At 40.5% G+C, this 26,800-nt stretch overlaps 1 protein-coding gene across 6 annotated transcripts in view; it reads left to right on the forward strand.

Annotated features, from left to right (window-relative positions):
- LOC115193521 (adhesion G protein-coupled receptor B3) overlaps positions 1-26,800 on the forward strand; it is a 140,398-nt gene that overhangs the window by 37,666 nt on the left and 75,932 nt on the right. For 3 of the 6 annotated variants that reach the window (XM_029752222.1, XM_029752225.1, XM_029752224.1), the window contains exons 6-8: positions 18,055-18,181; positions 21,144-21,247; positions 23,372-23,492. In XM_029752222.1, coding sequence (XP_029608082.1) covers positions 18,055-18,181; positions 21,144-21,247; positions 23,372-23,492 — 352 coding nt within the window. Of the gene's footprint in view, positions 1-17,152; positions 17,669-18,054; positions 18,182-21,143; positions 21,248-23,371; positions 23,493-26,800 lie in introns of those variants that run through there. The other 3 variants (XM_029752223.1, XM_029752226.1, XM_029752227.1) reach the window with 2 other exon arrangements.

Here is a 26,800-nt window from a genome sequence, read left to right on the forward strand (position 1 = left end):
TCCTGTGTGTTCTATCCTTCTATCCTGTGTGTTCTATCCTTCTATCCTGTGTGTTCTATCCATTCTATCCTGGTGTTCTATCCTTCTATCCTGTGTTCTATCCTTCTATCCTGTGGTTCTATCCTTCTATCCTGTGTGTTCTATCCTTCTATCCTGTGTGTTCTATCCTTCTATCCTGTGTTCTATCCTTCTATCCTGTGTGTTCTATCCTTCTATCCTGTGTGTTCTATCCTTCTATCCTGTGTTCTATCCTTCTATCCTGTGTGTTCTATCCATCTATCCTGTGTGTTCTATCCTTCTATCCTGTGTGTTCTATCCATCTATCCTGTGTGTTCTATCCTTCTATCCTGTGTGTTCTATCCTTCTATCCTGTGTTCTATCCTTCTATCCTGTGTGTTCTATCCTTCTATCCTGTGTGTTCTATCCATCTATCCTGTGTGTTCTATCCTTCTATCCTGTGTGTTCTATCCTTCTATCCTGTGTTCTATCCTTCTATCCTGTGTTCTATCCTTCTATCCTGTGTGTTCTATCCTTCTATCCTATGTGTTCTATCCTTCTATCCTGTGTGTTCTATCCATCTATCCTGTGTTCTATCCTTCTATCCTGTGTGTTCTATCCTTCTATCCTGTGTGTTCTATCCTTCTATCCTGTGTGTTCTATCCTTCTATCCTGTGTGTTCTATCCTTCTATCCTTGTGTTCTATCCTTCTATTCTGTGTGTTCTATCCTTCTATCCTGTGTTTCTATCCTCTATCCTGTGTTCTATCCTTTCTATCCTGTGTTCTATCCTTCTATCCTGTGTGTTCTATCCTTCTATCCTGTGTGTTCTATCCTTCTATCCTGTGTGTTATATCCTTCTATCCTGTGTGTTCTATCCTTCTATCCTGTGTTCTATCCTTCTATCCTGTGTTCTATCCTTCTATCCTGTGTGTTCTATCCTTCTATCCTGTGTGTTCTATCCTTCTATCCTGTGTGTTCTATCCTCTATCCTTCTATCTGTGTGTTCTATCCTTCTATCCTGTTGTTCTATCCTTCTATCCTGTGTGTTCTATCCTTCTATCCTGGTGTTCTATCCTTCTATCCTGTGTGTTCTATCCTTCTATCCTGTGTGTTCTATCCTTCATATCCTGTGTTCTATCCTTCTATCCTGTGTGTTCTATCCTCTATCCTGTGTGTTCTATCCTTCTATCCTGTGTGTTCTATCCTTCTATCCTGTGTGTTCTATCCTTCTATCCTGTGTGTTCTATCCTTCTATCCTGTGTGTTCTATCCTTCTATCCTGTGTGTTCTATCCTTCTATCCTGTGTGTTCTGTCCTTCTATCCTGTGTTCTATCCATCTATCCTGTGTTCTATCCATCTATCCTGTGTTCTATCCTTCTATCCTGTGTGTTCTATCCTTCTATCCTGTGTGTTCTATCCTTCTATCCTGTGTTCTATCCTTCTATCCTGTGTGTTCTATCCTTCTATCCTGTGTGTTCTGTCCTTCTATCCTGTGTTCTATCCTTCTATCCTGTGTGTTCTATCCTTCTATCCTGTGTGTTCTATCCTTCTATCCTGTGTGTTTCTATCCTTCTATCCTGTGTGTTCTATCCTTCTATCCTGTGTGTTCTATGCTGTGTGTTCTATCCTTCTATCCTGTATGTTCTATCCTTCTATCCTGTGTGTTCTATCCTTCTATCCTGTGTGTTCTATCCTTCTATCCTGTGTTCTATCCATCTATCCTGTGTGTTCTATCCTTCTATCCTGTGTTCTATCCTTCTATCCTGTGTGTTCTATCCTTCTATCCTGTGTGTTCTATCCTTCTATCCTGTGTGTTCTATCCTTCTATCCTGTGTTCTATCCTTCTATCCTGTGTGTTCTATCCTTCTATCCTGTGTGTTCTATCCTTCTATCCTGTGTTCTATCCTTCTATCCTGTGTGTTCTATCCTTCTATCCTGTGTGTTCTATCCTTTTATCCTGTGTGTTCTATCCTTCTATCCCGTGTGTTCTATCCTTCTATCCTGTGTGTTCTATCCTTCTATCCTGTGTGTTCTATCCTTCTATCCTGTGTTCTATCCTCTATCCTGTGTGTTTCTATCCTTCTATCCTGTGTTCTATCCTTCTATCCTGTATGTTCTATCCTTCTATCCTGTGTGTTCTATCCTTCTATCCTGTGTGTTCTATCCTTCTATCCTGTGTTCTATCCTTCTATCCTGTGTGTTCTATCCTTCTATCCTGTGTTCTATCCATCTATCCTGTGTGTTCTGTCATTCTATCCTGTGTGTTCTATCCTTCTATCCTGTGTTCTATCCTTCTATCCTGTGTGTTCTATCCTTCTATCCTGTGTGTTCTATCCTTCTATCCTGTGTTCTATCCTTCTATCCTGTGTGTTCTATCCTTCTATCCTGTGTGTTCTATCCTTCTATCCTGTGTGTTCTATCCTTCTATCCTGTGTTCTATCCTTCTATCCTGTGTTCTATCCTTCTATCCTGTGTGTTCTATCCTTCTATCCTGTGTGTTCTATCCTTCTATCCTATGTGTTCTATCCTTCTATCCTGTGTGTTCTATCCCGTGTTCTATCCTTCTATCCTGTGTGTTCTATCCTTCTATCCTGTGTGTGCTATCCTTCTATCCTGTGTGTTCTATCCTTCTATCCTGTGTGTTCTATCCTTCTATCCTGTGTGTTCTATCCTTCTATCCTGTGTGTTCTATCCTTCTATCCTGTGTGTTCTATCCTTCTATCCTGTGTGTTCTATCCTTCTATCCTGTGTGTTCTGTCCTTCTATTCTGTGTGTTCTATCCTTCTATCCTGTGTGTTCTATCCTTCTATCCTGTGTGTTCTGTCCTTCTATTCTGTGTGTTCTATCCTTCTATCCTGTGTTCTATCCTTCTATCCTGTGTGTTCTATCCTTCTATCCTGTGTGTTCTATCCATCTATCCTGTGTGTTCTATCCTTCTATCCTGTGTGTTCTATCCATCTATCCTGTGTGTTCTATCCTTCTATCCTGTGTTCTATCCATCTATCCTGTGTGTTCTATCCTTCTATCCTGTGTTCTATCCTTCTATCCTGTGTGTTCTATCCTTCTATCCTGTGTGTTCTATCATTCTATCCTGTGTGTTCTATCCTTCTATCCTGTGTGTTCTATCCTTCTATCCTGTGTTCTACCCTTCTATCCTGTGTTCTATCCTTCTATCCTGTGTGTTCTATCCTTCTATCCTGTGTGTTCTATCCTTCTATCCTGTGTGTTCTATCCTTCTATCCTGTGTGTTCTATCCTTCTATCCTGTGTTATCCTCTATCCTGTGTGTATCCTTCTATCCTGTGTGTTCTATCCTTCTATCCTGTGTGTTCTATCATTCTATCCTGTGTGTTCTATCCTTCTATCCTGTGTGTTCTATCCTTCTATCCTGTGTTCTATCCTTCTATCCTGTGTTCTATCCTTCTATCCTGTGTGTTCTATCCTTCTATCCTGTGTGTTCTATCCTTCTATCCTGTGTGTTCTATCCTTCTATCCTGTGTTCTATCCATCTATCCTGTGTGTTCTATCCTTCTATCCTGTGTGTTCTATCCTTCTATCCTGTGTGTTCTATCCTTCTATCCTGTGTGTTCTATCCTTCTATCCTGTGTGTTCTATCCTTCTATCCTGTGTGTTCTATCCTTCTATCCTGTGTGTTCTATCCTTCTATTCTGTGTGTTCTATCCTTCTATCCTGTGTTCTATCCTTCTATCCTGTGTTCTATCCTTCTATCCTGTGTGTTCTATCCTTCTATCCTGTGTGTTCTATCCTTCTATCCTGTGTGTTCTATCCTTCTATCCTGTGTGTTCTATCCTTCTATCCTGTGTGTTCTATCCTTCTATCCTGTGTTTCTATCCTTCTATCCTGTGTTCTATCCTTCTATCCTGTGTTCTATCCTTCTATCCTGTGTGTTCTATCCTTCTATCCTGTGTGTTCTATCCTTCTATCCTGTGTGTTCTATCCATCTATCCTGTGTGTTCTATCCTTCTATCCTGTGTGTTCTATCCTTCTATCCTGTGTGTTCTATCCTTCTATCCTGTGTTCTATCCTTCTATCCTGTGTGTTCTATCCTTCTATCCTGTGTGTTCTATCCTTCTATCCTGTGTTCTATCCTTCTATCCTGTGTGTTCTATCCTTCTATTCTTCTATACTGTGTGTTCTATCCTGCTGAGAGGCAGCACGTTTACCCAGAGTAGAGGCACCATGTGTTTACATTTACATTTACGTCATTTAGCAGACGCTATCCAGAGCGACTTACAAATTGGTGCATTCACCTTATGATATCCAGTGGAACACTTTACAATAGTACATCTATATCTTTTTGTTTTTTAGAAGGATTACTTTATCCTATCCCAGGTATTCCTTAAAGAGGTGGGGTTTCAGGTGTCTACGGAAGGTGGTGATTGACTCCGCTGTCTTGGCGTCGTGAGGGAGCTTGTTCCACCATTGGGGTGCCAGAGCAGCGAACAGTTTTGACTGGGCTGAGCGGGAACTTCTCCTCTCTCTCTTTTTCTCCCTCTCTCTCTCACTCTTTTGCTCTCTCTCCCTTCCCATCTCCATCTCTCTCTCCCTCCCCCTCTCTCTCTTTCATCCTCTCTCTATGTCCCTCACCTTCTCCCTCCCTCTCTCTGGGACACACCTATAGGACAGCTCAACCCAGGTGTATCCCCCCACCACCCTCTCTCTGGGACACACCTATAGGACAGCTCAGCCCAGGTGTATCCCCCACCACCCTCTCTCTGGGACACACCTATAGGACAGCTCAGCCCAGGTGTATCCCCCCACCACCCTCTCTCTGGGACACACCTATAGGACAGCTCAGCCCAGGTGTATCCCCCCACCACCCTCTCTCTGGGGCACACCTATAGGACAGCTCAGCCCAGGTGTATCCCCCACCACCCTCTCTCTGGGGAACACCTATAGGACGGCTCAGCCCAGGTGTATCCCCCCACCACCCTCTCTCTGGGACACACCTATAGGACGGCTCAGCCCAGGTGTATCCCCCCACCACCCTCTCTCTGGGGCACACCTATAGGACGGCTCAGCCCAGGTGTATCCCCCCACCACCCTCTCTCTGGGACACACCTATAGGACGGCTCAGCCCAGGTGTATCCCCCCACCACCCTCTCTCTGGGACACACCTATAGGACGGCTCAGCCCAGGTGTATCCCCCCACCACCCTCTCTCTGGGGCACACCTATAGGACAGCTCAGCCCAGGTGTATCCCCCCACCACCCTCTCTCTGGGGCACACCTATAGGACAGCTCAGCCCAGGTGTATCCCCCCACCACCCTCTCTGGGACACACCTATAGGACAGCTCAGCCCAGGTGTATCCCCCCACCACCCTCTCTCTGGGGCACACCTATAGGACAGCTCAGCCCAGGTGTATCCCCCCACCACCCTCTCCCTGGGGCACACCTATAGGACAGCTCAGCCCAGGTGTATCCCCCCACCACCCTCTCTCTGGGGCACACCTATAGGACAGCTCAGCCCAGGTGTATCCCCCACCACCCTCTCTTTGGGACACACCTATAGGACAGCTCAGCCCAGGTGTAGCCCCCCACCACCCTCTCCCTTTACCAAACAATGCTCACAGTGAGGGTGGGTGACAGGGACATTAGTTAGAACTACCCAGAGGCGTAAACAGTCAGATAGAAAAAACAATACAGGAGAAAACAGAAGAAAAAATGATGTTGGATGATGTGATTATGCTTGTCACTACAGGCCTATGGAAGTACATATAAACAGACACTTGAGGGTTGTTTGCCTACATTTACCTTGCCTGCTAATATATCTACTTCCTGGTAGGGAAAATTGACCACAATGACGTTACTTGAACAATCTTTCAACCAGTTCTGGTTTGAATCATGTTGTAATGAGGTCATTTCAACGTTGCACCGCTGGGGTATACAGTATTTATCATAGGTGACATACAGTATGATCCCTGTGGGATAATATATAACATTCTACAGGAAATCAGATTTTACATCTTCCAGTACAAAATAGAGTATGATCCCTGTGGGATAATATATTACATTCTACAGGAATTCAGATTTTACATCTTCCAGTACAAAATAGAGTATGATCCCTGTGGGATAATATATAACATTCTACAGGAATTCAGATTTTACATCTTACAGTACAAAATAGCGGCAGTTATTCTCAGCAGCCCCATTTTATAAATTGAATATGGCTGCTTTTTAATTTTAATAACTCTAAAATGTGAAAATTGTACTGTGCTTCTGCTACAATATGAGTTACAGCGAGAGAAATGGGTTCTCTTCTCCACTCAGTGGCAGATAAGAAAACTAAAGCACATTCAACCAAATTCAATTCCTATTGAATCATGGGCCACACAACTCTCTGGTCTCTTGGGAATAATTGGAGCTTTTTGAATAGATTCAGGTTGAGTAGTGTTTCTCCTGTCGGCTGAAAGGGGAACGTCAGCTGGAGGAGGATGTTATTACAACTGGAATTGACAAAACACAAGTTGGTTTCTTGGCAACAAGCTTGTCCAAGCAAAGTAGAACTCATGCATAATTCATAACAATCTAATATATTTGTTTGTGTTTTGTTTATTCTTGTCATCAGTAATCTGTTTGTCTGATGGTTTATGTGTCAATCAATTAATTTGTTGGTTAACATGTGTACCCAGCAAAGGGAACCAACATTCATTTGTGCAGGAAAGCAGTTAGAATACATGAGTGTATGTATTATACCCCCCAATCCTGTCCTCTGCATCTGGTATGCGTGATCATGCATGCCTAAATTATGATTTGCCGTCATTTTGTGTAAAGGGTTGTCAAATACAACAGGCATGGATAATCAGAAAAAACATGATGATTAAGCAAAGGGGAATACAAAAAAAGTCTAACAAAAAAGAAGTAGTTTGTCTTTCCAATAAGTTTTCCTCCTGAATACCCTCCTTCTGAATACCCTCCTCCTGAATACTTTCCTCCTGAATACTTTCCTCCTGAATACCCTCCTCCTGAATACCCTCCTCCTGAATACTTTCCTCCTGAATACTTTCCTCCTGAATACCCTCCTCCTGAATACTTTCCTCCTGAATACTTTCCTCCTGAATACCCTCCTCCTGAATACTTTCCTCCTGAATACTTTCCTCCTGAAGAGATTGCATCTGTAACATTGGAACATCACCACTCCCATAACACAGGACTGAAACCATGGCAACCAATGCTGTCTAAAGCATGTTAAAGTCTTTGTATCCAAGATATTTACCAAACAGAGACTAACGCTGACTAACATAAGTAAGGAAGATAGACTCGGGTTTCTCCTGCTAAGGGGGAGATACTATCCATTTCCTGTTTGTTCTCTGCTCCACTGCATAGACAGGGCTGGATTAAGAAATCATAGGCCCAGGTCTTTGTTTTGTTTTTTACACCACACAAATATAACGAAATGATTGGCTATTCTGACACTGACAAACTGAGATCAGTCTGGTCTCGAATTCAAACTAACAATAGCTCAGGCCAATGAAGCAAAACAATATTAAAAAGTCAAGTATTCACAGCCCTTGACTTTTTCCAAATGTTGTTGTGTTACAGCCAGAATTCAAAAAGGGATTACATTCAAGTTTAAGTATTCAACCCCTTTGTTGAGTCAAGCCTAAATATCTTCAAGAGTAAACATTTGCTTTACAAGTCACATAATATGTTGCATTGACTCACTGTGTGTGCAATAATAGTGATTCACATTATTTTTTTATGACTACCTCAACTCTGTACCCCACACATACAATTATCTGTAAGGTCCGTCAGTCAAGCAGTGAATTTCAAACACAGATTCTAATGCCTCGCAAAGAAGGGCACCTATTGGTAGATTGGTACATATAAAAAAAGCAGACATGGAATATCCCTTTGAGCATGGTCAAGTTATTAACTACACTTTGGATGGTGTATCAATACACCCAGTCACTACAAAGATACAGGCGTCCTCAGTTGCCGGAGAGGAAGGAAACCGTTAAGGGATTTCAGTGGTGACTTTAAAACAGTTACAGAGTTTAATGGTTGTGATAGGAGAAAACTGAGGATGGATCAACAACATTGTAGTTACTCCACAATACTAACCTAAATGACAGAGTGAAAAGACGGAAGCCTGTACAGTATAAAAATATTCCAAAACACGCATCCGGTTTTCAACAAGGCACTAAAGTAACATTGCAAAAAACCGTTTTGTCCTGAATACAAGCTGTTATGTTTGGAGCAAATCCAGTACAACACATTACTGAGTACCATTCTAGGTATCCCTTTTCCCTTTCCTTTCCCTTTCTCCATATTTCCAACCATAGCGGTGGCTGCATCATGTTATGGGTATGCTTGTAATCGTTAAGGACTGGGGAGTTTTTCAGGATAAAAAAGAAACGGAATGGAGATAAGCAAACTTGGTTCAGTCAGCTTTTTAACAGACACTGAGAGATGAATTAACCTTTCAGAAGGACAATAACCTAAAACAAAAGGCCAAAATCTACACTGGAGTTGCTTACCAAGAAGATAGTGAATGTTCCTGAGTGGCCGAGTTACAATTTTGACTGAAATCTGCTTGAAAATCTATGGCAATACTTGAAAATGGTTGTCTAGCATAGGCTACTTGTGCCTTTTTTAAATTGATATAGTTCTGTTCTTGTCTATGAGTATTCTGTATTATGTCATGTTTCATGTTTTGTGTGGACCCCATGAAGAGAAGTTTCTGCTTTTGCAACATCTAAAGGGGATCCTCATAAAATACCAAAAATACCAAAGATATGACAGGAAAGGGTAGGACAGGACAGGACAGGAAAGGATAGGACAGGGTAGTATAGGAAAGGGTAGGACAGGACAGGACAGGAAAGGATAGGACAGGATAGTATAGGAAAGGGTAGGACAGGACAGGACAGGAAAGGAAAGGACAGGATAGTATAGGACAGGAGAGTATAGGAAATGATAGGATAGGACAGGAAAGTATAGGAAAGGATAGGATAGGACAGGACAGGACAGGACAGGGAAGGATAGGAAATGAAAGGACAGGACAGGACAGGACAGGATGGGAAAGGACAGGAAATGAAAGGACAGGAGAGGAGAGGATAGCAGGATATCCACTAAGGCATCGCCTCACTACAGTCACGGACACCCTCAGTAAGAGAGACATTCAGACAGGTGCAGAGAATCCAGATGATAGATAGATACCAGCCACTGTTGATTCACCCCGAGTCCAAACGTTGCACAATATAACTGTGGGTGTAATCAACAGTTTGCAGGTCATGCTGTCTTCCCCGAACGACAGATGTGTGCGAAAACATTGCATTGTACATCTGTGTACTTTATGGGTTCATGAACTCCACAAAATTGTAACCCTCAAACAGTTCCAGCAAACTGATCAAAAAGGCACACATGCTACTGCTACCACCATGGTTTACAGTAGCTGGTATAGTAGTGCACTATATAGGGAACAGGGTGCCATTTGGGACACAACCACTGATCAAAGTTTTACATTGATTACATGGACATTATTAATACAGACCCTGTTCTGTGTGGGTTTACATTGATTACATGGACATTATTAATACAGACCCTGTTCTGTGTGGGTTTACATTGATTACATGGACATTATTAATACAGACCCTGTTCTGTGTGGTTTACATTGATTACATGGACATTATTAATACAGACCCTGTTCTGTGTGGGTTTACATTGATTACATGGACATTATTAATACAGACCCTGTTCTGTGTGGGTTTACATTGATTACATGGACATTATTAATACAGACCCTGTTCTGTGTGGGTTTACATTGATTACATGGACATTATTAATACAGACCCTGTTCTGTGTGGTTTACATTGATTACATGGACATTATTAATACAGACCCTGTTCTGTGTGGGTTTACATTGATTACATGGACATTATTAATACAGACCCTGTTCTGTGTGGGTTTACATTGATTACATGGACATTATTAATACAGACCCTGTTCTGTGTGGGTTTACATTGATTACATGGACATTATTAATACAGACCCTGTTCTGTGTGGGTTTACATTGATTACATGGACATTATTAATACAGACCCTGATCTGTGTGGGTTTACATTGATTACATGGACATTATTAATACAGACCCTGTTCTGTGTGGGTTTACATTGATTACATGGACATTATTAATACAGACCCTGATCTGTGTGGGTTTACATTGATTACATGGATATTATTAATACAGACCCTGATCTGTGTGGGTTTACATTGATTACATGGACATTATTAATACAGACCCTGATCTGTGTGGGTTTACATTGATTACATGGACATTATTAATACAGACCCTGTTCTGTGTGGGTTTACATTGATTACATGGACATTATTAATACAGACCCTGTTCTGTGTGGGTTTACATTGATTACATGGACATTATTAATACAGACCCTGTTCTGTGTGGGTTTACATTGATTACATGGACATTATTAATACAGACCCTGTTCTGTGTGGGTTTACATTGATTACATGGACATTATTAATACAGACCCTGTTCTGTGTGGGTTTACATTGATTACATGGACATTATTAATACAGACCCTGTTCTGTGTGGGTTTACATTGATTACATGGACATTATTAATACAGACCCTGTTCTGTGTGGGTTTACATTGATTACATGGACATTATTAATACAGACCCTGTTCTGTGTGGGTTTACATTGATTACATGGACATTATTAATACAGACCCTGTTCTGTGTGGGTTTACATTGATTACATGGACATTATTAATACAGACCCTGATCTGTGTGGGTTTACATTGATTACATGGACATTATTAATACAGACCCTGTTCTGTGTGGGTTTACATTGATTACATGGACATTATTAATACAGACCCTGTTCTGTGTGGGTTTACATTGATTACATGGACATTATTAATACAGACCCTGTTCTGTGTGGGTTTACATTGATTACATGGACATTATTAATACAGACCCTGTTCTGTGTGGGTTTACATTGATTACATGGACATTATTAATACAGACCCTGTTCTGTGTGGGTTTACATTGATTACATGGACATTATTAATACAAACCCTGATCTGTGTGGGTTTACATTGATTACATGGACATTATTAATACAGACCCTGTTCTGTGTGGGTTAAGTGCATCATTAAATGTCTGTGATTGGCTGATGAAACGTTGGTTATACGTGTGGTCAAGGAGCCGTGTTCTGAATGGTGCTGTCCACTACCAAGGCACCTGACTCTGTCACGCTATTAGAAGGGATATCATGTCTGATGGCAGAGTATTTATCAAGGCGAGTCCCAAATGCCATTTGGAATGCACACTTAGATCTCATCAAAACCAGACCATCTATGTGGCATGCATTCTCCCCTCCCCTTCTAGTGTGCATTGTATATGCATACATATCTTAATTTGATCACCCTGATGCAGGAGAAATTTCATGCAATGTAGGAAATGTATAACATCTAATGTATTTGAGGTTTAAAAAGGTTTGTAATTTCCACTTTGAAATGTCAGACTTAATTTTCCTTTACGAAAATATTCATTAATTATAATCCACATAATAATTCAAATTTCCTGTTGCTGCAGCATTATTTTCAGCCTCTAGCAAACTGGTTTAAATTAAGATCCTACATCTGTATGTCCACTATGGTCATTATTTTGTATGTAGTATTTTATTAGGCTCCCTATTTAGCCAGTGCTAAAGCAGCAGATACTCTTCCTGGGGTCCACACAAAACATGAAACATGACATAATACAGAACATGAATAGACAAGAACACCAGAGGGACAGTTCTACATACATTTAAAGTAAGAACACACACTTTCATACATGGATGGCTTCATAATCATGTGATTCATACTGGACTGAATGTAAGTGCAACACACCAACATGGAAACAAGGAGGTGGGTTGCAAATAGGCTGACACTTTTCAGACCCAGGATCGAACCCAGGTCTGTAGTGATGCCTCTAGCACTGTATTGCAGTGCCTTAGACCGCTGCGCCCCTCAGGATCCCAACTTTGTTTCGCTAAATTCCCCTGACGTGAATAAATCTACATTGTTTCTATAGTTACCACCCATAATGGGTATCCTGTGGTAAAGTATTGCATTTGCCAGCCGCTATGGGTTTCATTAGGTAAAATGCACCGTTCATGAACATTAAATAACTAGGCCTTGTTACAGTCTATCGCCCTTAACGAGTTAGCTGAGATATAGTGTAACTTGTTAGTCTACCACCCATGGAGGGTTAGCTGAGGTGCAACGGGTTGCAGTCTACCACCCATGGAGGGTTAGCTGAGGTGCAACGGGTTGCAGTCTACCACCCATGAAGGGTTATCTGAGGTGCCACGGGTTGCAGTCTACCACCCATGAAGGGTTATCTGAGGTATAGTCCGAGGCTTTGGACCTGCCCATTAAATGAAGAAAGACCCGCTGAATATAAAGCCAGAATCAGATGGGAGTTTCACTAAAGGTCCTCGCTTCCCACTGAGGCTCTCAGCCACCGCGATCAGAGTTAACAGATGTGAACGTAGAACTCTTGAATCGTGTGGAGTTTCCTCCCTCTAAAGTTTCAACTTTATGGTTTCCACCTCAGCAACTTGTCTTACATTTGCACCTTCATTCCCCTACACCACATTCACACCCAGCAGCATTCACCAGTCACGCGTTACAGCGAATATTGAATTATAAAACATTATAGTGTCACGTTTGTCGTAGGAAGGAGCGGACCAAAGTGCAGCGTGATTATCGTTCCACATTTTTATTGAACTGTGAAACTATGCAATACATATAAATAAACTGAATAACAAAACAACAAACCGTGACGCAGAGGTGAAACATACACTACCTCAAAGACAATCTCCCACAAACCCAGGTGAAAAAAAAAACCTACTTAAGTATGATCTCCAATTAGAGACAACGTGGACCAGCTGCCTCTAATTGGAGATCATCCCAAACAAAACCCAACATAGAAATACAAAACTAGAACCTGACAACATAGAAAAACTAGACTAGAACACCCCCCTGTCATGCCCTGACCTACTCTACCATAGAAAATAACAGCTTTCTATGGTCAGGACGTGACATATAGCCACTTACTCTAGGCCTATCTGCTAAATGGTATGTACTGTTCGTATGCCATCTGTATATGTTTACTATGTGCTCTGAAAACATAACTCCTCCTCCTGCTGCTCCTCTTCTTCCTCCATTTCCTCTCCTCTCGTATGCTCTCTTCTTCTCCTGCTCTCTCCTTCTCCTCCTCCTCTCTCTCACCTCAGACTCATGTTTTGAGGTGAGCGGAAAGACTAATTACATGTCAAAATATCATTGGACTAGCCAAATATAATTAGCAACAGCAGAGTTGTGTCTCCTGGATGTTAAGTACAGGAGAAATGACTTTGGACATACTTTGCCAATTTCTCTAATTTCGGCCATAAGTGGAAGCTGTAAAGCGTGATGACAGTGTCAGCCATCTCAAATGTACTCCTGTGTTAGCTACCTTAAGTGAGGAGACCTTGTGCAATGTTACTGCTAAATACCTGATTAAAAGGATTTGATATCTCTTTGACTGTATCCCAAATGGCACCCTATTCCCTATATGGTGCACTATTTTTGACCACAGCCCTATGGGCACCCTGGTGAAAAGTAGTGAACTACAACGGTTTGTGACGGTGTCCTGTGTCTTGGTTAGTGATTGTTGCCGGACTAGTAGGACTTCCAGGATGTGGAGCAGACAGATATGAGCTTGAATAATGTTCTCATATAGTATTAGATGAGAACATTCAGTAGTTAATGAATTTCAAGGGGGATTAAACTGGGGCACAGACATTTTCAAAAATGTTCATGTGGGCCATATTTTATTAATTGACAGTAATTGACTCACATTAAAATGAAAGTTGTACTCTTGTATGATGCAATTCCATTATTCAGGGTACATAAATACCTCCTATACAATCCCCTATACATACATGTAAAACATGGAAATGGTATGTTATTTTACATGTTATAAACCTTATAAGACATTATGCAGGCTTATACAAGCTTGTAACGAGTTATAAAGCATTATAGATACAAGTAAAGTGGTACCCAAAGTACATTTCTCTACACCCCTTCAGTGTCTGAGTACATTACTTTGTCCTAAATGCCACCCTATTGCCTATATAGTGCACATAGGGAATAGGATGAAATTTGGGACACGTCTTCTACCCCTTACAGTCATGACTAGTGTTACCCTGGGCCATGTTAGGAGTCATTTGAGAAAGAGTCATGGACAACCTTGATGTCAGCAAGGACTTACCAACACATTCATGATGACCTTGTGTAATTTTTCCCCATCTGACTGGTTGATCTATAGGGACAGCAGAGCCATAATATTTGAATGAATTATATTAGTAAAATAATGATGGTTTGACTGTATCACAATAATGTGTGGGTCAGTGCACAGCTATTTATACTGTTGGTCATATTATGCAGATGAATCTGCTCCCACTCTCCTACATTAACTGAATCAGTTTACATTTAAACACTAACTGAATCAGTTTACATTTAAACACTAACTGAATAAGTTTACATTTAAACACTAACTGAATCAGTTTACATTTAAACACTAACTGAATCAGTTTACATTTAAACACTAACTGAATAAGTTTACATTTAAACACTAACTGAATCAGTTTACATTTAAACACTAACTGAATCAGTTTACATTTAAACACTAACTGAATCAGTTTACATTTAAACATGAACTGAATAATTGTACAATAAAACATTAACTGAATCAGTTTACATTAAAACATTAACAGAATAATTTTACATTAAAACATTAACTGAATCAGTTTACATTAAAAACATTAACTGAATCAGTTTACATTTAAACATTAATTGAATCAGTTAACATTTAAATATGAAATTAATCAGTTTACATTAAAACATTAACTGAATCAGTTCACATTAAAAACATTCTGAATCAGTTTACATTTAAACATGAACTGAATCAGTTTACAATAAAACATTAACTTAATCAGTTTACATTAAAACATTAACTGAATCAGTTTACATTAAAACATTAACTGAATCAGTTCACATTAAAAAATGACTTAATCAGTTTACATTTAAACATGAACTGAATCAGTTTACAATAAAACATTAAAGTAATCAGTTTACATTAAAACATGAACTGAATCAGTTTACATTAAAACATTAACTGAATCAGTTTACATTAAAACATGAACTGAATCAGTTCACATAAAAAAAATACTGAATCAGTTTACATTTAACCATGAACTGAATCAGTTTAAAATAAATGTCACGTCCTGACCATAGTAAGATGTTATTTTCTATGGTAGAGTAGGTCAGGGCGTGGGGGTTGGGGTGTTTTGGGGTTTTCTATGTTTTGTAGTTCTATGTTTAGGTTCTAGTTTTCTATTTCTATGTTGTTGTTTTTTGGGATGAACTCCAATTAGAGGCAGCTGGTCCTCGTTGTTTCTAATTGGAGATCATACTTAAGTAGGGTTTTTTTCCACCTGTGTTTGTGGGTAGTTGTCTTCTGTTTAGTTTTCTGTACCTGACAGAACTGTTAGCTGTTTGTTTGTTATTTTTTCTTTAGTGTTCTGAGATAAAATAAATATTCATCATGAGCAATCAACACGCTGCGCTTTGGTCCCCTCTCTACGACAGCAGTTACAATAAAACATTAACTGAATCAGTTCACATTAAAAACATTACTGAATCAGTTTACATTTAAACATGAACTGAATCAGTTTACAATAAAACATGAACTGAAACAGTTTACATTTAAACACTAACTGCCTTTGACTCAGTTATGAGTAGGTCTATCCTCCATAGAGATGACTTGGCAACCTGTTGAGTGCATCCTATATCTTCATTGTGAAAAGCTGGTTTCCACATGCACATATATATATTTTAAATGTAACGAATTGCACATCAAACCAGCTCATTTAATTTATCTTCAATATTGCCAATTATTCCCGTCCCCCGGCCTCAAGCGCGCACTCATCTCTGACTTCTGCATGCAGTGCGCTGTGCTGGTTACAGGCGGTGAGCTTGAAAACTGGTAGGCTACTTATGTCTCTCTCTGTTATGGACAGAAAAGGGGGCAATTCGAGCGTTTGTTAGTAAGAGGGAGATGTCACCAGCAGAACAAACTTAAATCATGAAAAACCATTTTTGACAGCATAGCTAACTAGCTAGCTAGCTAGCTAACCAGCAGATTTACATTATAATTCGCTATGATCAGCTAATAGCCACTCTTTTCCGTATTTCACTCATCTGTCTCTAGTTAGTCACTAAAGTCGTCTCCAGGCTGGAATTGTTTGTTTGACATCAAGAGAGCTGGCAGATGGACGAGATTAGTTAGTAACCTACTACTAGGAATCACTGGCATTAACTTGCTTACAATAACTGAACAATGTGTTGTAAATAGGCCAATGCTATAGAGACAGTTTGTATATTATGAGACAGTTTGTATGTTATGAGACAGTTTGTATATTATGAGACAGTTTGTATATTATGAGACAGTTTGTATATTATGAGACAGTTTGTATGTTATGAGACAGTTTGTATATTATGAGACAGTTTGTATATTATGAGACAGTTTGTATGTTATGAGACAGTTTGTATATTATGAGACAGTTTGTATATTATGAGACAGTTTGTATGTTATGAGACAGTTTGTATATTATGAGACAGTTTGTATATTATGAGACAGTTTGTATATTATGAATTTCGAGTTATGAATATTAAATAAGAAAGTAGATTTTTAGGGGGTTGCCACTTTTTCATTTTGAGCACCTGCCCCCTCAAAGGTCTGCGTGCACTGCCCTGGTGTGTGTGTGTGTGTGTGTGTGTGTGTGAGGGGATGAAGTGAGGGATTTAATTTACTTGCCTTGTTCCTTTCTCATTAAATAATTGTTGCTGGGTGAATAATTTACTTTTCAGCCTATACATTGAAGGATGTTTATAAAAAGATTGCACACATCTAGGTGTTTTTCATAAAATAATACAAAACATTTTTATTTCACACGGGACATAAAGTTATGTACTTCTGTGCCATTTTTTGTCCTTACATTCTTTGTGAAGGTTCGAAGTGAGAGGGAGATTTAGGCTACTGGCAGTAAATAGAAGAAACGTGCTTTCCTTTCCTCTCCTCTCTATCATTTGACCTGCTATGAGGAGGGGGAGACCGGGAAACGGGCAGCTACCATCCGCGCCGTTTCCGTGGGGTGGAGTACCATGGTTATGCAATCCTTTTTCCTGAACGGTTTTGCCTACGTTGAACAATACCAATGCTTGCGTTTGGAAATGTTTTAAATACCTTGAACAAATGATAAAGAGCGCAACAGATATCATCCTAGGAAAATATATCCCTATTTTGTAACCTGTGAGCCAACCGCCCTCACCGCTGTTGCAGCAGCAGAGAGGAGCGGAGTATCAATCTCAGGCTGTCCACGGTTTCCAGGGTGACATGTTCCCGTAGGAAACATAAAAAACCCGCTAATTAGAATAGTTCAGGAAAAAATATCAACCGAAAAAGAAAGCGACAGTAGCCTCGTAATAATAATAGCCTAAGCATTGAGAACGGAAGAAAAGAGAACAACAAAATCGTTCCGGAAGATAACCCAGACCCGCTCAATAGGCTATCGCCTAAAGACATACCGGTAAAGAGGATAGTTTCTATAGAAAAACGTAGAAAAATTGATATGTAGCCTAAGGTTTTTGAAAGCAATTGTTGCGTTTAACAGCCTATAGAGGAATTTAATCAATCAGCACCACCCACGTTTGGACAGCTCCCTTCGTCCCCTCCTTTCTCTCCCTCTCCCTCTCTCAACCTTTTTTCTTCTCCCGGTCGAGCTAAATGCTTATTGTAGCCTGGCGAAATTGCGTGTTGATACCACTTCCCTATTCGCATTGAGATTTCCGTTATTAGTTTAAACAGATTCAATGTTACACTATTAAAGGTTTCATCCGTTCAGATTTGTCCAATCCTGGTGAGATTGAGAGAGCGCTGGAATTAATGAAACGATCGCATCTCTTCTTCTTGCAGGAACGATTCTTGGGGAACCTGGTCGAGTAAAGGATGTAAAACCGTACTAACCGATGCATCCCATACAAAATGCTTATGTGATCGTGTATCTACCTTCGCCATTTTGGCACAGCAACCAAGAGAAATTGTAAGTAGTGGGATTTTTGTTCTATTCATTTATGGATTCATGCAGAGGAGGGTGCTAGAATGTGCTTCATTGCTTTGCTTTGGTTGGAATTTCAATCGATGTGTTTGTTTCGCCATAATCAGGGGTCCTTCTCTTGTTTAGTGTAGCCTATAGGTGAAGGTGAGTCTCTTTTGATGAATCTCAGTCTGGATGTGCTGTCTAGATGATTTTGATAATGCTCTGCATTGGTGAGCTTGACTGGCTTTGGTGTGTGTGTGTGTGTGTGTGTGTGTGTGTGGTTACACAGGCCAGTGCATGTTGTTGACTGACTTTAGTCTACAGGTTGTGTATTGGCTCTGCTCATCAATTCATATTCAATTATTACATGTATAGATATATGAGTTCAATGAGAAGTGTCATGTTATCTTCCAAAATATTACCGTCACATAATGAACTAGGTCTAATTAGATTGTTTACCATGTCATATTCAGTTTTTTATTTCAAATATTAGCTAGGCTCACATTCCTGTTTGTTACTGATTTATGTGACAGGTAACAGTGCCAGTGATTTGCAACATTATGTTATAAGAGGAGAATAAAAAGGATGAGGGATCGGGGCCCTCACGACTGACTGTCACGTGTGAAATCATATCTGTTGCTCAGCAGTTCCACCGTTACTCAAATGTTGTGACTGGAATAGAGACAAGTGGGATCTGTGGGAATGATAGCATTGTGTTCCCCTCTAGCAGCAGTGCACCAGGTTAATAACTCTGATCAGTGCCTTGCCCTGCCCATGTCACAATGACTGGTGGTCTGTGGGAGGGGGCTGGGAAAGATAAGCTATGGCGGCATCCCAAATGGCACCCTATTCCCTATTTAGTGCCCTACTTTTGACCACAGCCCTATGAGCCCTGGTCAAAGGTAGGTCTCTAAATAGGGAATAGGGTGCCATTTGGGACACATCCTATATCAAGTGGAATCCTGGGATAGGCTTGGTGTTAGTTAAGAGGCAGTAACAGTAGATTAAATAAACATGGATGTTATTTGATTGGCATTGGTAGATTGTCAGCTTTATTACATTAGGAGAAGCTCCTACTCATTTCAATCTGATAAATTACTTCTGTATGTAATTCTAAGCACTATTCTATGGTGTGTGTGTGTAATTCTCAGTGGTGGGGAAAGTACCCAATTGCCATAATTGAGTAAAAGATTCCTTAATATAAAATGACTCAAGTAAAAGTGAAAGTCACCCAATAAAATACTACTTGAGTAAAAGTCTAAAAGTATTTGCTTTTAAATATACTTAAGTATCAAAAGTAAATGTAATTAAAAAATATATACTTAAGTATCAAAAGTAAAAGTAAAAGTATAAATAATTTCAAATGTCTAATATTAAGGAAATCAGATGGCACAGTTTCCTTGTTTTTTCAATGTACGGCTAGGCAGAGGTACAACATGCAGATAACATTTACAAACCAAGCCTTTGTGTTTAGTGAGTCTGCCAGATCAGAGGCAGTAGGCATGACCAGGGATGTTCTCTTGATAAGTGTGTGAATTGGACCATGTTACTGTCCTGCTAAACATTCAACATGTAACTAGTACTTTTGGGTGTCAGAGAAAATGTATGGTGTAAAAAGTACATTATTTTCTTTAGGAATGTAGTGAAGTAAAAGTAAAAGTTGTCAAAAAAAATAGTAAAGTAAAGTACAGAGACCTCCAAAAACGTCTTAAATAGTACTTTAAAGTATTTTTACTTAAGTACTTTACACCACTGGTAATTCTATGCTCTATTCTGTGGAGTCTCTATGTAATTCTGTCACATAGCCTCTGATGTGATGTCTTTTTTACACCTCAATGTCAATCAGTGAAAATGGTCCCTTTTCTTCATAGGACTCTCTTTTTTCTCTCTTGATTCAATATTCATGAATATGTGATTAATACAGGGACATATGATTACACTGTAGAGGAGAGATGTATGGGGAATGGGTCGTTTTATTAGGGTTTTATATCGAGACGTAGAGTAGACACTGCAATCACGATCTTGAGATGAATGGTTAGTTAAGAAAGCAACAGATTTTTTTAGATTACATTAATCACCAATGCTATCAAACTCAGGACTAATAAAGACTGCAAAGCGCACACACACACGCGCGTGCACATGCACACAAACACACTGGCTCCCCTCCTCTCCCCAATCCAGTTTGTATTGGCGTTGGTGAAACCATTCAATACAGAACATCTCAAAATGGCCTACCTTTTGTGATGTTTTGATTGGTTTGTTTTACAGTTCGATTCGTGGTTTAAGATTTAATAACATCAACTGATTGGTCTATTTTCCAGTCAGTGGCTGATAATTATTTTATTGTTTTAGTACTTTTACCCCTTTATCGTGATATCCAATTGGTAGTTAGTCTTGTCCCGTCGCTGCAACTCCCCTACGGACTCATGAGAAGCAAAGGTCTAGAGCCGTGCGTCCTCCCAAACACAAGCCTGCCAAGGCGCACTGCCTCTTGACACACTGCTCGCTTAACCCGGAAGCCAGCCGCACCAATGTGTCGGAGAAAACACTGTCCAGCTGGCGACCGAAGTCATCTTGCAGGCGCCCGGCCCGCCACAAGGAGTTACTAGAGCATGATGGGACAAGGAAATCCCGGCCGGCCAAACCCTCCCCTAACACGGACGACGCTGGGCCAATTGTGCGCCGCCTCATGGGTCTCCCAGCCACGGCCGGCTGTGACACATCCTGGGATCGAACCCGATGCGATGCGATGCAGTGCCTTAGACCGCTGCGCAACTCGGGAGGCCCAGTGGCTGATATTTTAACACCAACCCAAAGCAGCTATAAGAAGTGTTTTGATTGTGAAGCTTCAATAACACCAACCGATTGGTCCGTTTTCCAGTGTGATTGGTTCTGATTAGTGTGTCTGAGGCTTTAGCACCAACCCAAAGCAGGTGTAATATCTACTTCCTTCTGTCTCCTACAGACCATGGAGTACTCAGCGGTCCCCTCTGTGACTTTGATCATTGGCTGTGGTCTATCCTGTCTCGCCTTGATCCTGTTGCTAGTGGTCTATGCTATTCTATGGAGGTGAGTACAACCAGTGATGTATACACTGTAAACACCATGTTGACGTGGTGAATATGAATATATGAATATATATTCATATGAATATATGAATTGATGTACACTATATATACAAAAGTATGTGGACTCCCCCTTCAAATTAGTGGATTCGGCTAGTTCAGCCTCACCCGTTGCTGACAGGTGTATAAGCATGGCTGTGTGCTAGACTAGATGGCTAGCACACAGCCATGCAATCTCCATAGACACACATTGGCAGTAGAACGGCCTTACTGAAGAGCTCAGTGACTTCCAACGTGGCACCGTCATAGGATGCCACCTTTCAGTTCGTCAAATTTCTGTCCTGCTAGAGCTGCCCCAGTCAACTGTAAGTGCTGTTATTGTGAAGTGGAAACGTCTAGGAGCAACAACAGCTCAGCCGCAAAGTGGTACGTCTAGGAGCAACAACGGCTCAGCCGCAAAGTGGTAGGCCACACAAGCTCAAAGAATGGGACCGACGAGTGCTGAAGCGCGTAGCTCGTAAAAATCTGGAGCAGTGGAAATGCTTTCTCTTGAGTGATGAATCACGCTTCACCATCTGGCAGTCTGATGGACACATCTGGGTTTGGCGGATGCTAGGAGAATGCTTCCTGCCACAATGCATAGTGCCAACTGTAAAGTTTGGTGGAGGAGGAATAATGGTCTAGGTCTGTTTTTCATGGTTCGGGCTAGGCCCCTTAGTTCCAGTGAAGGGAAATCTTAACACTACAACATAAAATTACATTCTAGATGATTCTGTGCTTCCAACTTTGTGGCAACAGTTTGGGGAAGGCCCGTGCACAAAGCGAGGTCCATACAGAAATGGTTTGTCGAGATCGGTGTGGAAGAACTTGACTGGCCTGCACAGAGCAAAGTTCCAACATCAAGTGGAAAGCCTTTCTATAAGAGTGGAGGCTGTTATAGCTGCAAAGGAGGGACCAACTACATATTAATGCCCATGACTTTGGAATGAGATGTTGAATGAGCAGGTGTCCACATACTTCTGATCATGTAGTATATAGCCTCGCTATTGTTATTTTATTGTTGCTCTTTTATTTTTTACTTTAGTTTATTTAGTAAATATTTTTCTTAACTCTTATTTTTCGAATTTAAGGGCTTGTAAGTAAGCATTTCACGGTAAGGTCGGTAAGGTAACCTGTTGTATTCGACACGTGACAAATATCATTTGATTTGATTTGATTTGTATGTCTATGCAATATGCTAACTGGCCATATGGGTGGCCATATCAGGGAATGATAATACAGCAATAACAAGCGTTTAATAGTAAGCATGTATGATTCATAGATATCCTTAATATACAGACATAACAAACATACATAACATTGTGTATTTCTGATTCATATCCGTGTGAGTATCCTACACTATCACATGACTTGGTCACCAAATTTGTGCCAAATATACCTTTGTTTAGGCGTAGTAGTAATGGCCTAGTAGTAGTGGCCTTGTAGTAATGGCCTAGTAGTAGTGGCCTTGTAGTAATGGCCTAGTAGTAATGGCCTAGTAGTAATGGCCTATAGTAATGGCCTAGTAGTAGTGGCCTTGTAGTAATGGCCTAGTAGTAGTGGCCTTGTAGTAATGGCCTAGTAGTAATGGCCTAGTAGTAATAGCCTAGTAGTAATGGCCTAGTAGTAGTGGCCTTGTAGTAATGGCCTAGTAGTAGTGGCCTTGTAGTAATGGCCTAGTAGTAATGGCCTAGTAGTAATGACCTAGTAGTAATGACCTAGTAGTAATGGCCTAGTAGTAATGGCCTAGTAGTAATGGCCTTGTAGTATTGGCCTAGTAGTAATGGTCTAGTAGTAGTGGCCTAGTAGTAGTGGCCTAGTAGTAATGGCCTAGTAGTAGTGGCCTAGTAGTAATGACCTAGTAGTAGTGGCCTAGTAGTAATGGCCTAGTAGTAGTGGCCTAGTAGTACTGTCCTAGTAGGAATAGCCTAGTAGTAATGTCCTAGTTTTAATGGCCTAGTAGTAATGGCCTAGTAGTAATGTCCTAGTAGGAATAGCCTAGTAGTAATGTCCTAGTTATAATGGAAGATTGTTGATTGGTGATTGTTGTGGTGTTGTGTTGATTGTCATTTTTCATTTGTTGATCCAGTACTTCCCGTTATTCCAGATATATCCGGTCTGAGCGGTCCATCATCCTAATCAACTTCTGCCTGTCAATCATCTCCTCCAACCTCCTCATCCTGGTTGGACAGACACAGACACACAATGCGGTAAGATTCTATTTTCTACTGCATGCACTTTAACTACTTTACTCAAACACACGACTCACAATGCAGGTTGTGTTTATATGTTGTATTGGAAGAGACATACCTGTACATACAGGCAATTCATGCACTTTAACATGCTTTAATCAACAACAGACACACTGTGGTACATTAAATGTCTATTTATCTTGTTGGCAAGTGTACAAGCTTTACTCAACCACAGTAGCTGTTTAACCACTCTACTGATACTCACTGTAGTTTAACCACTCTACTGATACTCACTGTAGTTTAACCACTCTACTGATACTCACTGTAGTTTAACCACTCTACTGATACTCACTGTAGTTTAACCACTCTACTGATACTCACTGTAGTTTAACCACTCTACTGATACTCACTGTAGTTTAACCACTCTACTGATACTCACTCTACTGATACTCACTGTAGTTTAATCACTCTACTGATACTCACTGTAGTGGAACTCTTGAGTTTGTATGTCAACATTGTGAGGTTATTACTGTATGCAACAAAGGCTTTCAAATTATGTTAATGTTTACATTATTAGGCTCCCGAGTGGCGCAGCGGTCTAAGGCACTGTATCTCAGTGCTAGAGGCGTCACTACAGTCCCTGGTTTGAATCCAGGCTGTATCACATCTGGCCGTGATTGGGAGTCCCATAGGGCGGTGCACAATTGGCCCAGCGTCGTCCGGGTTTGGCCGGTGTAGGCCGTCATTGTAAATAAGAATTTACCCCCCCCAAAAAAATGTATTGGCAGTCAAAAGCTTTGACTTAGATTTCTACCCCCAGATAAACAACAGAAATGCACATGCTGACAGCAGACGTATTTACAGGCTGATTGATAGGCTGGTCTGTGTGACAGGGTGGCCCACATTAGCCCATTTCGGTCTAAAACTGTGAATTGCATTTTGTTAGTGCCACATTTGACATTATTGGTGTATATTTCACAAGGCATATCAATGTTTTAGCCACAAGCCTGGTAAACCATAAAAAACCCTTTCCCATAGGAACTAGTATTACTATCAGAGAGAACAAAGATTATTCTGCTTCATCATGTCAGTGTTTTCCTCTAAAGGAGGAGTTGATGTAAAACAACCAATGAGGTAATAACTGTAGGCTGATGGAGAGATTGTTCCGTTCTCTGTCTGTGTATATCTGGAGCTCAGGTTATCCAGTGCTGTGTTCACAAGCTATTTATAGGCTGTGTTTCTGCACCTCGTCAAAATATGGCCCCCTTACGGATTCAGGGGATATTTTGACAACTGTGAAGCCTGGGTGTTATTCAGTCTAGCTGTCTCTCTGTGTTTTCTAATGAGGAGTACTGTAAATATGCTACCTTACCTCAGTGTTTTCTCAGCAGGAGTACTGTAAATATGCTACCTTACCTCAGTGTTTTCTCAGCAGGAGTACTGTAAATATGTTACCTTACCTCTGTGTTTTCTAATGAGGAGTACTGTAAATATGCTACCTTACCTCTGTGTTTTCTAATGAGGAGTACTGTAAATATGTTACCTACCTCTGTTTTCAAATGAGGAGTACTGTAAATATGTTACCTACCTCTGTGTTTTCTAATGAGGAGTACTGTAAATATGTTACCTACCTCTGTGTTTTCTAATGAGGAGTACTGTAAATATGTTACCTACCTCTGTGTTTTCTAATGAGGAGTACTGTAAATATGCTACCTTACCTCTGTGTTTTCTAATGAGGAGTACTGTAAATATGTTACCTACCTCTGTGTTTTCTAATGAGGAGTACTGTAAATATGTTACCTACCTCTGTTTTCTAATGAGGAGTACTGTAAATATGTTATCTACCTCTGTGTTTTCTAATGAGGAGTACTGTAAATATGTTACCTACCTCTGTTTTCTAATGAGGAGTACTGTAAATATGTTACCTACCTCTGTGTTTTCTAGTTAGGGGTACTGTACATATTTTACCTATCTCTGTTGTAATCTCTAGTGGACAGACTACATCTGACCAAATGACTCAAGGTTTATGTTCTAAGCTTTGACACCTCCTATGTTTCATGTTAATATATATAAAATATTACATTATTACAGTTGTGGGTTAGTTACCTATCTGGACCAGATGCCTCGCATAGTTGTAAGGGCCCTGAGTTAGCTACCTATCTGGACTATCTGCCTAGCACAGTTGTAGGGGCCCTGAGTTAGCTACCTATCTGGACTAGCTGCCTGGCACAGTTGTAGGGGCCCTGAGTTAGCTACCTATCTGGACTATCTGCCTAGCATAGTTGTAGGGGCCCTGAGTTAGCTACCTATCTGGACCAGATGCCTCGCATAGTTGTAGGGGCCCTGAATTAGCTACCTATCTGGACTAGCTGACTGGCACAGTTGTAGGGGCCCTTAGTTAGCTACCTATCTGGACTATCTGCCTAGCACAGTTGTAGGGGCCCTTGGTTAGCTACCTATCTGGAGATGCCTACAACATTAGTAGGGGCCCTGAGTTAGCTACCTATCTGGAGATGCCTAGCATCCAGTAGTCATATGGGCATTCAGGAATATATGTAATTTTCTCCCAGATCTAAAAGAGATTCTTCAGTTTTTTATTTTGTTGGAAGGAAATGGCGCTTGTTTGGAATGAAGCCTCAGTTTTAGGCCTCTGTCTCTGTCTACAAAATGTCTGAGCTGCAAACTCAAGGCTTTATTGAATGAGGTGTGAGAAATAGGGTTTAGCGATAATGATGATGCTGATGATCACTCCATAATGGAATGGATGATGTCTAGAGATGAGAGCTAGACTACAGTATAGATTGTGAAAAAGAGCACCGTGGGACTAAAAACAACTAAAAAACAAGATAACTAATGTAAAATATACTGTGTCTTGTATATGCTGGAAGTACTGTAATAGCCTAAGTGTTGTTGTCCATTAGTTTACTCCAGTTAGAGGAGGGGTGGTAGGGTTAGGGGAAAATAATACAGCACAATATATAAAAATGTATACAGTATATATATATATATATATATATATATATATTTCATATAATATATATATTTATAAAAAAGAGGATTGAAAATGATGCAGACAATTACACTGATAGAAGCCACAATCTATTTGCAATATTAAAACTGATCCACCCCCTACAAAAATCGCACCCTTTATAGTTCCCTTTATAGTAATGCTGTCACGTCCTGACCATAGAAAGATGTTAATTTCTATGGTAGAGTAGGTCAGGGCGTGACAGGTTTTTTTTCTATGTTTTCTATTTCTATGTTGTCAGGGTCTAGTTTTGTATTTCTATGTTGGGGTTTTGTTTGGGATGATCTCCAATTAGAGG

This window comes from Salmo trutta, chromosome 5 (assembly GCF_901001165.1).
Source record: "Salmo trutta chromosome 5, fSalTru1.1, whole genome shotgun sequence".
Classification (NCBI taxonomy): Eukaryota; Metazoa; Chordata; class Actinopteri; order Salmoniformes; family Salmonidae; genus Salmo; species Salmo trutta.